Source organism: Melanotaenia boesemani, chromosome 12 (assembly GCF_017639745.1).
Source record: "Melanotaenia boesemani isolate fMelBoe1 chromosome 12, fMelBoe1.pri, whole genome shotgun sequence".
NCBI lineage: Eukaryota > Metazoa > Chordata > Actinopteri > Atheriniformes > Melanotaeniidae > Melanotaenia > Melanotaenia boesemani.
This window is the reverse complement of record NC_055693.1, coordinates 18,256,646-18,271,929: the sequence shown is the minus strand read 5'-3', so window position 1 is coordinate 18,271,929 and position 15,284 is coordinate 18,256,646. Positions and strand designations below refer to the sequence as shown.

At 37.3% G+C, this 15,284-nt stretch overlaps 1 protein-coding gene across 1 annotated transcript; it reads left to right on the top strand.

The window, feature by feature from the left end:
• Positions 1–2,820: 2,820 nt before the first annotated feature.
• On the top strand, positions 2,821–13,698 carry phgdh (phosphoglycerate dehydrogenase). Its single transcript, XM_042002594.1, has 12 exons — positions 2,821–3,104; positions 4,306–4,457; positions 4,538–4,603; positions 4,703–4,757; positions 4,919–5,017; positions 5,133–5,265; positions 5,354–5,502; positions 5,592–5,744; positions 11,811–11,949; positions 12,202–12,329; positions 12,418–12,640; positions 13,321–13,698. Exons 1-12 carry the CDS (start codon positions 2,967–2,969, stop codon positions 13,473–13,475), a joined length of 1,590 nt encoding a protein of 529 aa, XP_041858528.1. The 5' UTR covers positions 2,821–2,966; the 3' UTR covers positions 13,476–13,698.
• The last annotated feature ends 1,586 nt before the right edge of the window (positions 13,699–15,284 follow it).

Below are 15,284 nucleotides of genomic sequence, written 5' to 3'. Positions count from 1 at the left end.
ACCAAAAAGTGGTATTGTGTGTGACCTGTAAAACATACTGCCCACACCAATCAGGCTGACCAAAAATGACAAATAACGCTAAGGAAAAAAAAAAAAAAAAACAAGTTATATGTCTTTGATCCTAATAAAAGCACTTTGGGCCGCCTTTTGTTATTCTAACTTCATGAGACCCAAGCTTTAATTTTTTTATTATGATTTTTTTCTTTCCTTTTTTATTTTTTAATAACACATAAACACATTAAAACAGTTAAGTTTTGCTTGCAGGTTCAGGAAAACATATTACACACTGACATTAACTTTCCTGCATAGCCCTTTACATTACCCTGCATTACACAAACCCTTCTTTAGACTCTCTGATGTATGTGTTTGTATTCTTACGTTATGCGTAACAAGGAGATATTATGTGGATATTTAGATGTATTATCCTACATCATCACTGTTACACCAAAATGACACGATGATGCAAAATTCAGGGAAATGTATGACAGTCCTACTTGGCATATAACATTCAAAGTTGTTATGGTGAAACTATAACCAGCTATTGGGTAAGCAAAAGTTTGGACATTCATTCAGTAGGAGCTTGTCATCGTATCTACCAAGTCTGCGCTGCCCATGTACTAGCACACAACGTGTGTTTGTGGGATACTCACATATTGTTTGTCTTTCTTGGTCCACTGTTGGCGTTTGTCTTTAGATTGCCCAGCTTGATCATTGGAAAGCATCTTGATTGGTTTGTTGTCAAACCATTTTTGTTTGCCCACCTTTCCAAATTACCTCTGATTGATGTTGATGTACCTCTTCTATGTACTTTCATGATTTTACCAGTAGGCAGCTTTTGGAGCTTAGTGATCCATTATAGCTTTATTGAATGTAACTAACATCCAGTTTGATGTAGAAACTTAGAACTGATGCTTATACCTAGACAGTCTGTCCTAAATATTTCACTAAGTTTACTTACTTTTACTCTGCAGGTGTGGTAATACATCATAAAGTATGTCCCAGTATCCGCATACAATTACATTTCATTTAACTTTCTCTTGAAAAGTTATTACTTGTTAAAAAAATTCTCAATGAATCACAGACGCTCGGATCGGGGAGAAGACACAGCTATTTACTGCAATTGCAGGAGTTCACAACACAGCCAGAAGACAAGCTGAACATAGGTCAGCCGACAATGTTGAAACTGGCTTCCAGTCCAGGACACTTCTTTATATGCCCCCATCACCTCCTGGGAACTGTTGTCTCATCCAGTGGTGCAAGGCTCCATAGTCAGGTTTCACGTTAATCTACCACAGCAGAAGGCAATAAGGTCCTTTGATGTGTTTTACAGTTGTATTCACTCCCAGGGAGCACTAAAGATAACAGTGTCCTGTAAAAACAGTTTTGGTCACAATCATTAAATGATTAGCTGTGTCTCTCACAGATTATCGCAATATCATCATTAATCAGTGTACAAAATTTTCCATCATTATTATACACACTTTTTAATATATAAATATTAGATGGAATTATATAGATTTCTTTCTATGAATAAACACATTAACTTTACTGTTTTCTCTTAGAATTTTTACTTCTGAAAAGTGCAACTGAAGCTCTTCATCGATATGAGCGCCCTCTTGTGGCTTGACATGTTAGTACATTGTGATAAATGCAATCCCTAGACGGAACCAAAAAAATAAGTCCACTAGAGACAACAGGTTTAAGTCATGCTGAATGAAGGATATGGTGAAGGAAGATAAAAATGTAATGTCCTTTTACGTTAAAAAAAAAAAAAAAAAAAAAAAACTACACAATCTCTTGTCTGCACAAGAGCAATTTTTTTAAAAGAAAAAGGAAACTTAAATTAGTCAGATTTGAGAGCACAAGTGAATTTCAAGCACCCAAAATGCCAGAGGAGGACACAGGCACAACCAAAATCACCTATCAGCAAGTTTATTTGTGTCGACATGTTTATGCCTTCTATGTGCAGGGTCATTTAAGATAATTTGCACGCAGATTTATGTTAGCGAATATAAAATAACCTCACATCTCGTCTTGCCATCTAGCGCCTTGAAATCTCATTTGGGGTAAAAGCTAAATTCATTTACTTAATTAAAAATGTAGCAATAGCGTCTAACACCAAAGTCTCCTTGAAGACCATATTCTATTACTTGAGCTGGATTTTGTACTGAAAGGACATGAATCAAACTGTATGTCAAGCACTTATCTCATGATTTACATTTTAAACAAGGTTGTCTCTTGTCCTCTTTTATCAAGTGTGGAAGACAGTCAACCCATCACTGCTGGCTGACAGTGACTTACGGAGACATGAGCACACTGCACAATAACAAATGACATGTACTTAACGCAGATAGAGTGGCATGACCAAGACTGATGTGTTAAATTACTGGTAAAGCACATAAGAGGCTGTCATGTGCTTCCTAATGAGTCAGGTGATGAAAGGTGTCTTTTAAATTAACTCTATTGACGAAACTTAGTATTTAGTGAGGGCAAACATGAACAAGGTTGATGTTTCTTGAAAAATTTCAACTTACAGTTCGGACTTATCTTGACATTCCTGATTATTTAGTTTGATTTCGATTTCATCTAAGTTGCCTCGTCACTGCGGGTTGCCAGTGTCCCAGCGCCATTGCTTCAGATTTAATGCTGTGTAAGGGCCAGCAAGGGGACAAGTACATGCTTATAACTACTTACAAAGTATGTTTCTCTTTACTTTATTTGGCGTAAACACTTAGTTGGATTTTTTTTTTTTTTTTTTGCCTGTGTTTGAACTGAATCCGTGTGCGGTTACGTCAGAACTGGAGATGCAGGAGAGGCGGGATCACGTTGAATGGTTTCGTCTTCAATCGGGGACAACCATTCAAAACCAACATAGGGAAAGAAAGTCTTTCCATCTTTACACAAGTTCCTCCACTCGTCTTAACATCGGCTCTCCACCGTGCAGCCTGCAGATTAAAAAGATTAACATGGCCCCGATCTCCATCAAAACTGTGCTGATCAGTGAAAGTGTTGATCCTCGTTGCAGGGCGATTCTAGAGGAAAATGGCATCCGAGTCACCGAAAAGCAGAACATGAAAAAGGAGGAATTAATCTCTGAAATCAAGGTAAGGTTTGCTTTTTGTGTTCTTTTGTATGAGATGGCATTGTTTTCTCCGCAACAGGTAGTCTCTTTTCTGCAAAGTTATCCTGCATCAGTTTAAACGTGCGATGTACTTGTCTCGGGAAAGTCTTTCAAAAGACGAAAACTAAATAAACCTGTAAAAAGAAAGGCGCCGTAGTTTTAATCTAAAATGCGCCCAAGTATATAATACGCATAAAAAAAAAAAAATTAGGTTGAGATGGGACAACTGATTTTTAGTTCCGCCCATCTGGAAGCTGATGCAACTCATCACTGCCGTCCCATCACTTCCACACCGCACACTTTAATCTCTTATCAGATCCGTGGTGTTGGCAACAGGTACATATTTTTTACCAGATATTTAATTTATTTATTTATTTGTCCATTTAGAAATATGTTAAAGAAAAAGTGTTGCAACTGAACCCTCCTACAAACTGAATCAACTACTGCAGTGTTCTGCAGGAAATTCAGGGGCGGACCCATTATTTATTAGGGCGTTGGGCCAATTTATGTTGTGGCCACCATTTAAACTACCTACAAACATTTTAACACAACTGTGTTTTGTATGAACATTTTAGTAGTAGTTAATAATTTTGGAGGAGATGGTGAAATTAAGGAAAAAATTATTCTTTTTACTTTTTTGTGCTTTTGAGAAATGGTTGGATATTACACCTTATGAATGAAGAAATACAGGTTAATGTAAATTCTTTTTTTTCCCCTTTACAGCTTTAAAAAAGTGGTTTCTAATCCACTTGATGGTCACTTTAAATCTCAGTTATGTTTGCTGTGCATTAATTCAGTTTTGACATATCAAAATTTAAAGAAACACATCTTAAACACAACTGAACACAACTTTAAAACATGCTCTGTTTTAACTATTCCATTTCTGTTTTATGAGGGAAATCTGTATGCCAGCTAGTAGAAATGCCCACATCTAACCATGGTTTTAAAATAACCTGCTAGAAATAAAGGTTACATATAGTTTATACAAATCAGCAGTTAATAACTTATGATCAGCAGTATTTAAACCGAGTATATGCTAGAATAACATATCCATTATCACAGAAAATATATGTTTTACTAAACTAAGTAATCTAACCAGCATACAAACCAGAGCTATAGATAACTGGATTCAGCAGAAGAAAGTCGAGGCAGTTAACAATGTTTTTTCTTCTTCTACATCTTAGAACTATGATGGACTTGTTGTTAGATCTGCAACCAAGGTAACAGCTGATTTTATAAATGCTGCTGATAATCTAAAAATTATTGGGAGAGCTGGGACCGGTGTGGACAATGTGGATGTTGATGCTGCCACCAAGAAGGGCATTATAGTGATGAAGTAAGTTTGCTGTTTATATGCAGATTTGGTTTATTCTTAAGCTCAAACGTGATATATTGTCCACTAACTGTTTTCTCCAGCACACCAAGTGGAAACACAATCAGTGCTGCTGAGCTGACATGTGCCCTGCTGATGAGCCTCTCAAGGCAAGATAAGTCATGCTTCTGTGAGCAGCTATTAGTAGAGGTTTTAATGGCGCTGAAGTGGATTAATATGTTGATCGTTATTATTTTCTTTTTTTAAAGAAATGTGCCTCAAGCCACAATGTCAATGAAACAAGGGAACTGGGATCGTAAAAAGGTAAACGGAGATTTCCAACCATTTGAGGTTGGCACACAAAGGAATGTCTGTTGCATGATTGGCTCCATTGGTCATCCATATGTCAATAATTAAACGTGACACATGGTTTTGCATGGTTTATATTTTGTTTTGAGGTCTTTGTTTTGTTTCTGATTTTACAGTTCATGGGTGCAGAGCTATATGGCAAAGTACTCGGCATAGTTGGACTTGGAAGGATAGGAAAAGAAGTTGCCACACGAATGCAAGCATTTGGCATGAGGGTAAGTGAGAAAATGTGGCATGATGAGACTTGTTGGCTCAAAGTTCTCGCTGAAAAAAAGAAAAAACAACAAAAAAAAAACAAGACATGTTTTTTCTTCTTCTTCTTCTTGGCAGACAATTGGTTATGATCCAATCACTCCACCTGAGGTGTCAGCCAGCTGGGGGGTGGAGCAGATGTCATTGGAGCAGCTTTGGCCCCAATGTGACTACATTACTGTACACACTCCCCTTATGCCCTCCACTGTTGGTGAGCCTCCCTCTTCTTACTGTAAAGCAGAGACGGAACAAAATTTTGGCAGATGTCGATAACTTTTTAATGCATTCTTGTCTTAAAGGTCTGCTCTGTGATGAAACATTTGCCAAATGCAAGAGAGGAGTGAAGGTTGTCAACTGTGCAAGAGGGGGCATCATTGATGAAGCTGCTCTCCTCAGAGCGTTGGAGTCTGGACAGTGTGGAGGAGCGGGACTTGATGTCTTTATTGAGGTAAAATCAGCCACCAACTTTCTACAGTTTGTTTTTATAATTTACTATGTACAAAGAACATGCATGTATCTTTGTGTAATTGGTCACAGGAACCACCTAGGAACCGTTCTTTGGTGGACCATCCAAATGTCATTAGCTGTCCACACCTGGGAGCCAGCACGAAGGAGGCTCAAGCTCGCTGTGGGGAGGACATCGCCCTGCAGATTGTGGACATGGTGAAGGGCAAGAACCTGGTTGGAGCAGTAAGTCCCACTCACTGTTCATACACTTTTTAAAACATTTTCAAACACATAACTTCTTAAATCATAAGCTTTGGTCTCATAAAAACAAGCTAAAGGGGCTCTGCAGTGAACTTTGGGAGAGCCATTGTTTATACCTGTAAACCCACAAGTGTCCCAAAACTAAAAATAGAAGAAAAAGAAAAAATAAATAAATAAACCTCACTCCTCTAAGTTGCTAATGATGTCTATCAAACATCACTCCTGCAGTTTGAAAAGCAGTCTTGTGTACTGCAAGTGCATCCTAAGATAACAATCAATTCAAAATGATGACAGTATAACCTGCCTCAATTATTTATTTAATGAACCTTGCTTATTTCACATTTGGCTAGATCACACAGTGATTTTGTTTCTTAATTATAATCAGTTATGAAAGTACAGCCCTTTCACTTATTCTCTTCCAGATGGTATTGTCTGAGCCATCTGTCTGAATAAACGGATGGAAATGATAGTGATATACTGTATATACAAACCCTTTGAGCTCTATATTACCGATGATGCTCCATGATGTTGTTAAGCTGCAATAAAGCAAAGTGTATTTATCATGTTGTCATGGGAACCTACTTGCCCCCAGTGGGTGTTGCATTTGATTTACTGCCATGTCTGTTTTGAACAAAAAGAACTATTATTATTACTAATGCAGAAAAATCAATATAATAAAAAATAAAAATGGTTTCACTATGATTTGGTTATAATCCAAAGGGCTTTCCTTATCTTTCATCAGTGACAGTTAAATGAACTTCTTGGAGATTTTACATGTTTAAATGTTGTAAGTGTTCCCTACAGCTCTATTTGTAACAACCTGATCTACTGACAGAAGTAGACATCTTTACACTGGTTCATTGTGTGCTGCAGTGTGTTATAAACAGCTCTTATAAGAACACACAGTCTGAAGCAAAAAGTCTGTATTTAAATACATTTCTATTCATGATTTCTGAGTTGAGTTTAAGATTTTCTGTCTCATTCACCAACACAAAGAAAACCTGTCAAAGTTGTGTCCTTCAGATTTTGGTACAATTTATCATTAATGTGTTTATCATTTATCAACTTAGCTATACTGTTGGGGAGGCTTGTTTGAGTTTGAGATATCCACATTGCAAAACAAAACATACCCTGGAATTATAACAATATTTACATGTAATATACATTTGAGACATGTTGGAATGTGGCCTGATGGAGAATTTAGGTCTTAATGGCACCACAATGTTCTAAACTTTTGTGTGAGTAGTCTCTGGAAAACTTGAACAAGAACATGACGGAAGTGAGCAAAGCCGGAGTGGCTAATCAGAGGTTCAGGAGGATTCCTGGCAGGCTGCATTACTCTTGGGCCGGTGTACCGGTTGAACAAATAAATGTATAAGTGGGTGAGTAAAAATGGACCCACTCTTTGATCTAATTAGTAATCTGAGAATACTAAATAGTAGTTATGCTCAGATCAATACAGAAATGTCTATTCCTCTTATACCAACACTAATATAACTAAACACTTAGGATAGGTAGGAACTACTTTTTCCTCCTGCAGTGGGCATATGTGAAACAAGTTGCAGCGTAGCATCATATTGTAGCATCATATTGTAGCATCACAGCGTAGCGTTGAAGCATTGCAGCGTAGCATCGCAGCGTAGCATTGCAGCGTAGCATCATAGCATAGCATCGCAGCTTAGCATCGCAGCTTAGCATCGCAGCTTAGCATCGCAGCGTAGCATTGCAGCACGTGCTGAGTGGTTCACTCACTGCTCAGTGATCAGTCTGACACACAGCGATGAGTGCAGATATTTCAGCTCCACTAACAGCAACGATTTATTTATTTATTTATTGTTAATAAAGGACTGTGTAAAATTTAAACATAAATTTGCCATTTGATGCATTGTACCAGAGCTAGCCTTAGGCTAATTTACATATGCAGTCATACTAAAAACCATACAATTACCATATATGGTTACACGATGCGCAGTTTGATGTATGTAAAGACCACAAACTTAGTTAAACATCTGAACATCAGTCATAACAGCAGCAGAGGTGATGAGGTTATGGTGAAGCAAAGTAAAGAGGAGGAGGACAGGTGCCGCTATGGTTGGAGACAGACATTACTCCCGAGTCCTTTGGCACTACAGGCAGGTTCTATCAGGTACTATGCAGGTATAATGAAAGGGAGAAAATGTGGAGTTGTTGGCTATCTGTAGCACTGTCACTGGTTTTTGGGTAAGTGATTTAGGTCTTTCTGCTGCAGGTGTCAGTTTTTGTGCTAATGTTTAAACAACATATGTTCCAGCATCTTAAAACTACTCCTTTCTGTTTTGTTCAAATGTGCAGTAATAAATATGGTTATGAAATAAGTAGGGCTGTCAAAAATAATGCGTTGTGGGTGTTAAGCAATTTATGCCATTGCGTTAATATTTTTAATGCAGTTAACGCATGCGCGGTATGACAAGCCCCATACATCTGTCATTTCTGTTATGACGGCGGAAATGGAGAGGCCAGATGGAAAAAATGAGCCACATCCGCACTTTTCCAGTATTCTTTTTTAAACTTATCCGGTACCAATGTGTCTGCTCTTGTGGCTCTCTGGTCATCTCTGTGCAGCAACTGCTTCTTCCCTTTCATCTCATGTTGTTCCGTGAATCATGATAGCTGTTGGTGATCAGCTGATCGGTTTTTCTCTCTTGTTGCATGTGTTTATCGTTCAGCCGAGAAGGAGGAAACTAGTGGTTCATGGTTCACATCGTTGCATATTTATCCAAAAGTATTGTTTTTGGCAGGACCCTCTCTAACACAGTAATTGGCTAGTGGTAGACAGGGTTTATATTTCAGCTATCCAGGGGTGGGTCTAGAAGAGTTTTGATGGGGGGCCAGGCAGGAGCACTGACCAGGAAAAGGGGGGCACAAATGAGAGCTTTTTTTTTAGGTATAGATTTTATTAAATATTGAACTTATTACAACTAAAGTGATCATCTAATGGTAAAAGTTAAGAAAAAAGTCAAACAGCCAATGATGTTTTATATCAGCAGTTACTTACTTTGGACTTACTCTAGGACCTTTATCACTGCTACACAAACACTTAGACTTCAATGGTAAAAGGAAAAACCATTTTTTATCCAGATCATCAGAGTTTCTTCATCAATATTGGCTGTTTAACTTCAGTCGTCACATCTGCTGTTTATATGAGATATTTTCACCATGGAGACGGTTGGTGAGATTATGATATATGAATTCTGAATTATGATCTAGAACATGGCAGAGGTGATTTAGAGCACATATAGAAGTACATTACATGTTGCATTTACTGACCACTGGACATCTGACATTTACCCGAGGGAAGGTCTGTTAACAGTAAATATTTGTAAGCATTGGCTCCTTCTGTTTAAAACTAAAAATGGGCAAATTTCAGGCATAGTCGCGAATAGTGATTAATCATGATTAATCTGTAAGCTGTGATTAATCATGATAAATTTGAAAGCTGTGATTAATCATGATTAATTAATTAACTGTAATTAATCTGAATACAAATTTAATCATTTGACAGCCCTAAAATAATTTATTGTTATAATAAATAACTGCATGCGTTTAGCTTGGAGGAATACATCCCCGAGATCACCTGAGTTCAGGTAAAATTATCTGCAGAGTAGATGATTATTTAGACCAGCTGTCATTAAACTAATCAGTACTGGGAATAAAACAGCCACTGTGAGCTTTTACAGAAAAAAATTACTAAAAAATATTTAATAGATAAGATGGAGAATGACATTAATACATCTCATTTGTTCTGACGGATGGTTAACTGAATAATAGTAAATGTAGGGATAAATAGATGAGGTGTATGTCCCTGTGTTTTTTCAAACAAGCTAAACTCACTGGTCCCATTCCACCCAGTGTAGTTACTGACCACAGAGAGAGGTTTAGTTATTCCAAAGGCATCTATAGGCTCAACATCAAAGTAAACAGAGCTGAATTACAGCCTCACTATATTATTTATTTTAGTATAGTATTTTAGTTTAGTATTTTATGAATAAATCACATTTTCCTATTATTTGTGTAGTTGATGAAAAACATTTCAGTGGGTCAAATCTAACATTTAACTCAGACATCAAGGGAAACTAAGGAAGGTGTAGAAAATTTACTAAAAATAACTGAAGAAGAAGAGACAGGTGAGGAGTTGGAGAGTATAGATGGAAGAAGATAGTAAAAATAAGAACACAGACTAGATGGAGGACAGCGAGGACATGAGAAAGATGAGGAGCACAGTGGCCACTAATTTTTAGGAGCGCTAGCAGAAAATTTAGGGGTGCACACTGAAAACGCGTTGTGTAGGAAATATTCACATTTCCTCTCATTTTCACTGTCTTAGTGATATATACTTGAACAATAAATTCAGAAATTACAATGTTTACAATTCACTTCTTTTTTTTGTGCAGCAGTTGACACAACACAAAAAAAAAACATCTTACTGGCCACACTAATACAAAACAGGCAGACATAGAACTTGTCAAATCAAATCAAATCAGATTTGATGATTTGATTTGATTTTCACTTTGTAGTTGAAGCAGAACGGCAAATTTGTCTTCCCCATCTTCCCCCATAGGGCATGGTATGATTTGTCCATGTAGTTCCTGGCATTAACAGCTTCAGGTACTAATGCTCCTCTCCAGCTACTGTTTCCAACTCCTCAGTATTGCGCGAGTACATTTTAGCCGCAAAATGCGACCCTTTGGTCGCAGTCTGGAGCCCTGAGTGAACATATTTAGAGCAAATATTCCCCTTCTGTTTGTAACCATGTACCTGGGTGATATAATTTATGAAAACTAGCACACTGGTGACAGAAAACTACTAAATAGAGAATGTTACAAAGCAAAAAAGCTATTACAAGGAAATAGCTAAAGATGGAACCACCTGGTATTGAGGAATGGATGAACATTGTATTTGATATCTGCCCTATGGAAAAGATATCTTTTGCCCTTAAATTAGAAAAGAAAAGTTCTACCAGGTTTGGTCAAAATGGACTGAATATGTAAAACCCTTTAGATCTGATTTAATCTGAATCCACTTGAGTGAATGTCCAATTGGTTCAGTGGTTCAAGTTATGAATATATTGAAAGGAGAGAGAGAAAGGATCATTTTAGGGAGCAATGCAGACTTTTTAATACAGACTTAATACTCGACAAGGAAAGAGACATAAGGTGGGGAAGAAAAAGAAAGACAGGGTGGTTTGTGTGAAACATAAGCTGCTTCCATTTTAAGATAAACTTTGGTCTTTATTTTGGTCTCTTGAGATGTGTGAGTGATAATGGTGTCTCTATTGCTCTGTGTTGCACCTGCTGCAAGTCACGTCCCTTTAATAAAGGGAAGTATGAAAGCATGGAAACTAATTTCTTTAGTCAATATTTTTGTAATCTGGTGCATTAATACAGGAAATTGGGCTTTGAATGTCTTTATTGTGACAATAAAAACTACAGGATTGTAGGAACAGATGTTTAATTTATGCAGTTGAAAAAAGAGGTGGGCTGAAAATCGGTTCCACTCCATCCCTGGAAGTGGGTTTTTTTTTGTTTGTTTTATAAATATTCAGACCATTTTCTATAAAATAACAGTAGTTCAAGCAACATGATGTTACATTTAATAATGTGTCAGCTATACTGAATAGATGACCATCTGTTAGTTATTAGAGACATCAGTTTGAATGATGAGACTGTAAGCCCTATTAGGAGCACTTCTGGAGCACTCTGAGGTAAATCAATAGACGTGCACCTGTTACAGATGTATTTATTATTTTCCATATTTAAAATAGTTTCTCTGTTTTGTTGGCTTAAAAATCAGATTTGAAATGTAATTTTTAAGCATCTCACACCAAGACTTACCTTTGCTTTGCTGATTTACCACCCTTTTTAATGAGATTGAAATGGGAACATGAGATTCTGTTTATCAACTAATAAGCTTTTCATTAAAAGACATGCAGATGGAAGTCAGTTAGAAATGTTCATTGTGGAGCATCTGCAAATCCAACTTTCTGATTGCTTTTGTGCCATGTTTGTGCAGGTGAATGCACAGGTTTTGGCCAGCACATTCTCTCAGGAGTCTCACCAGCTGATCGCGCTCGGAAAAGCTGTTGGAGCTGTGCTTCAGTCTTGCAGTACTTCCAAGAAACCTTTCAGCCGTGTCCAAATCACCACTCAAGGTGAAATTACTGATCTAACCTGTTGTTGTAAGCAGTAACCTAAAGGTGGAAAGTTGGGGTTAATTTCTAACTGCAGGTTATTTGTTCTCCATCTAGTGGTGTCATCATGAATTAACACTGTATTTGACATGAGGCAGTTTAATGCAGCAAATGTTGTGAATATTTAAGTTATTTTTCACATGCAGTATTCTGCTTTAAAATATTTCCATTTAAAGTAGCCCTTAACAGTGTGCCCTGCTTTCTACAAACCAGGGGACTGCATGAAGTCCTGCACCGGTTACATGACATCAGCGGTACTAGTTGGGCTGCTCAGTCATGAATCTGGATGCTGCCCGAACCTCATCAATATACTGAGCATTGCCAAGGAGACTGGAATCATGGTATAAAGTCAGCTCATTTTTAACAAATACCACATTTGTTTTTTGTCTTTGAGATAAACTATATTATCTGTGTGAACTACTTTTTCAGGTGAATCAAATCCACTCTGCATCTGACGAGGTAGCTGAAGGAGTGTGTAAGGTGGAAATTGTAGCCAATGGCTGCAGCTTTAAAGCCAGCGGTTCAGTTCAAGGTGGTGTTCCTGTCCTGCTGGAGCTCAGTGATAGTGTGTTCAGACAGCCTGTCTCTCTCACTGGAAATCTGCTGTTCTTCAAGGCCTCTCCCAGCCCACAGCTGCTGTCCTCGGTGGCTGGTAAGAAAATGTGGATGGCTGCATGAAAATCAGCTCTGTTAAACTCAGGCTTTTAGCATCCCTGATGTTTTTCTTTAATTTACATTAGGTTTTTAGTATATATTGTCCTTGCAGTGAATGTATGTATGTCTATGTATTATCAATATTTGCGGTTGGCTTGTAAAAATCTACAGTAGTTGCACATTTAAAACTCAGAGACACTGCACATCCATTTACAAAAAAAAAACCAAAACATTTATGTACAAATCATTGCAACTGTAGACATTGTAGGGCACACGGATTGTGGGGCTTTCAGACCTACATGACTACACCAGCATTCACAGAACATTTACATAGCACATGTGATATAATATTAGAGAAATACTTATTACATAACACATTGCTCCTTCTTTTTCTGGCTTGAACACAACAAAAAAAAACACATATATGTAACTTTAAAGCAAGTGAAAAGAAGCTTATAATCATGGGTCAGTCGTGGGAATTAATGTATTCTTGTCAATCTCAAGGATGAAACTGAATATTTTCTTTGTTGCTGCGTTATGCAGCAATCCTTAAAGACTTTATTTGAATTGAAGATGGCATTCAGTTATGAGTTCTAAATTGCACTCTTCTGGTTTTTGGTTAGTTTTCCCAGCTTTAAATTCACACCTTTATTCTCTTCTCAATTGTTCTTTGTTTAGGACTTTTGGCCTCAGAGGGAGTAGAGATTGAGTCTTTCAGTGCTCCTGTGGACCGCGCTGGGGATCTGTGGTATTGTGTGGGGGTGTCATCTCTCATACGAGATCTCAATGCTTTGAAGCCTTTGGTTAAAGAAGCTGCACAAGTCAGCATTTAAATTACAGTAGTAACACTCACACTGTTTCAGAATAACTTTAGTATATGAAGAGCTTAGCATTTTCACGAAGGTTTAATATGAATGATCTGTCTTGATCTTTGTGTTTACATCTAACAACTTTTTTAGAAGTTGCACACTTTGCAAACAAGAGTTTAAAACTTTTATTTTCGTAACATTTCTGTAGTCAGATGTTTAAAAAGCTTGAATAAAATGTTTGTCATGTGCTGTTGAGTTTGATGATTCACTCATTTCAACATTACAACCAGTTTACAATTTTTGCTCAAGGTTTAACCTCTCATATTTTGTTGTTCATGTTTCCAGTCTTTTGAGAAGCAAAGAAATTAGAAACTTTAGTGAAAAGTTTAAAGTTTACTAGAAAACTCTCAGAGTTCAAAACAACAGCCCTGCAATAACACTATTTTGTAGTTAAAAGAAGCCCAGTCTTGAATTATTGCATCTAAAAGCTTCATTCTTCCACAGTTAAAATGTGATAGACCTAACCCATGCAACCTGAACAATACAGAAAATATGTTTTAACTTAACCTTATAGTGGATAAAAAGGAAACTTGCAGAACCAGAGACAAACTACAGTCTCCTTGGTGAAAGGCCTGTGGCTTCATGGCTTTCTCTACCTCCAAAAAGAATTTGTACTGTCCCATCCATCCATCCATCCATCCATTGTACTGTCCCATGGGGTCTAAAGTCATGGCATATGCTGTAAAAACTAGGCCAAATAAAAATTTGTGCTATCACCGTTTTAGAGTTTTTAGATTGAAACTTGTTTTGCTATGTAGTGTGACAACTCATTTTCATGCCGAGGTTACATATCATGATGGTTTTGTGTTATTTATGCCAAGTCTGTGATGATTTAATTCTAGTTTAGAATACATAGTATCACAATGAACATATAGTTTTAAATTTTTAGCCCACAAACTGCATCTGAAAATGATCTAAGAATTCATCAGGACAATCTAGAAGCTCAAATAGACCTGAAGAGAGGTGCTGAAATACAACAGACATAGTTTGTATGAGGGCCCATGTTGGTTGTAAACTGGCAGAAATGCAGGCTTCATATGACGCTGTCCATGCATTCTGCATTGACCCCGTGTAAACTACCCACATTGCCAATAGATTCTTAGGGTGCATGGGCACAAAATGGGCATCTAACTTGAGGACCATTTACATAAAGATACAACATGGTTTAATGTAGGGATTTGAAAATGTTTCCGTTTTTCTATTTTATATTACTCTTATTAATGCCCTGTCTGTCTGAATTTAATAAAAATGTCCTTTATCTATAGGTTGATTTGCAGTGTTGTGAGAATCTTAAAGAGCGCACCAGGCTCATTACGACTTATTCTTGCAATTTGAGTGACTTTTAGTTTAGATGTTATTATAAAGATAAAGAATCAGCAGAAACCCAAGTCTCTCAAAACAAAAATGTCAGGCTCTGTCAACCTTTGGTGCATTCATTATAAGCCACAGCAGTCCTGCTCCGTGCAGTGTGCCACACATTTCCCGTGTGAAACCAGGTGGCTTATCTCATTATCTGGCAGAAAAACTATACAAACTCAGTATCAGGTATTTACACAGACTGAAACACTGTCTCCTATCTTTGTTGTAATGTTATGAGGATATATATGAATAACTTGGGGGACTCAAGATATTAGATTGAGGTGCTCTCTAATTGTACCAAGTCACAGAAAGATTAGTCAGTTTCATCATGACAGACTAACACTAAGGTAAATATCTTTTTTTTAAAAGTAGCGGACCTTGTCTGTCTAAGCTCTTGTAGTTATTAGCTATGCT

What these genes read in the sequence shown, in the direction of transcription:
- phgdh (XM_042002594.1), top strand. Translation starts at nt 2,967, where the DNA reads ATGGCCCCGATCTCCATCAAAACTGTGCTGATCAGTGAAAGTGTTGAT. An exon ending in AAGGGCATTATAGTGATGAA is followed by an intron (nt 4,458 to 4,537) that starts GTAAGTTTGCTG and finishes TGTTTTCTCCAG; the next exon opens with CACACCAAGTGGAAACACAA. An exon ending in GCAAGAACCTGGTTGGAGCA is followed by an intron (nt 5,745 to 11,810) that starts GTAAGTCCCACT and finishes ATGTTTGTGCAG; the next exon opens with GTGAATGCACAGGTTTTGGC.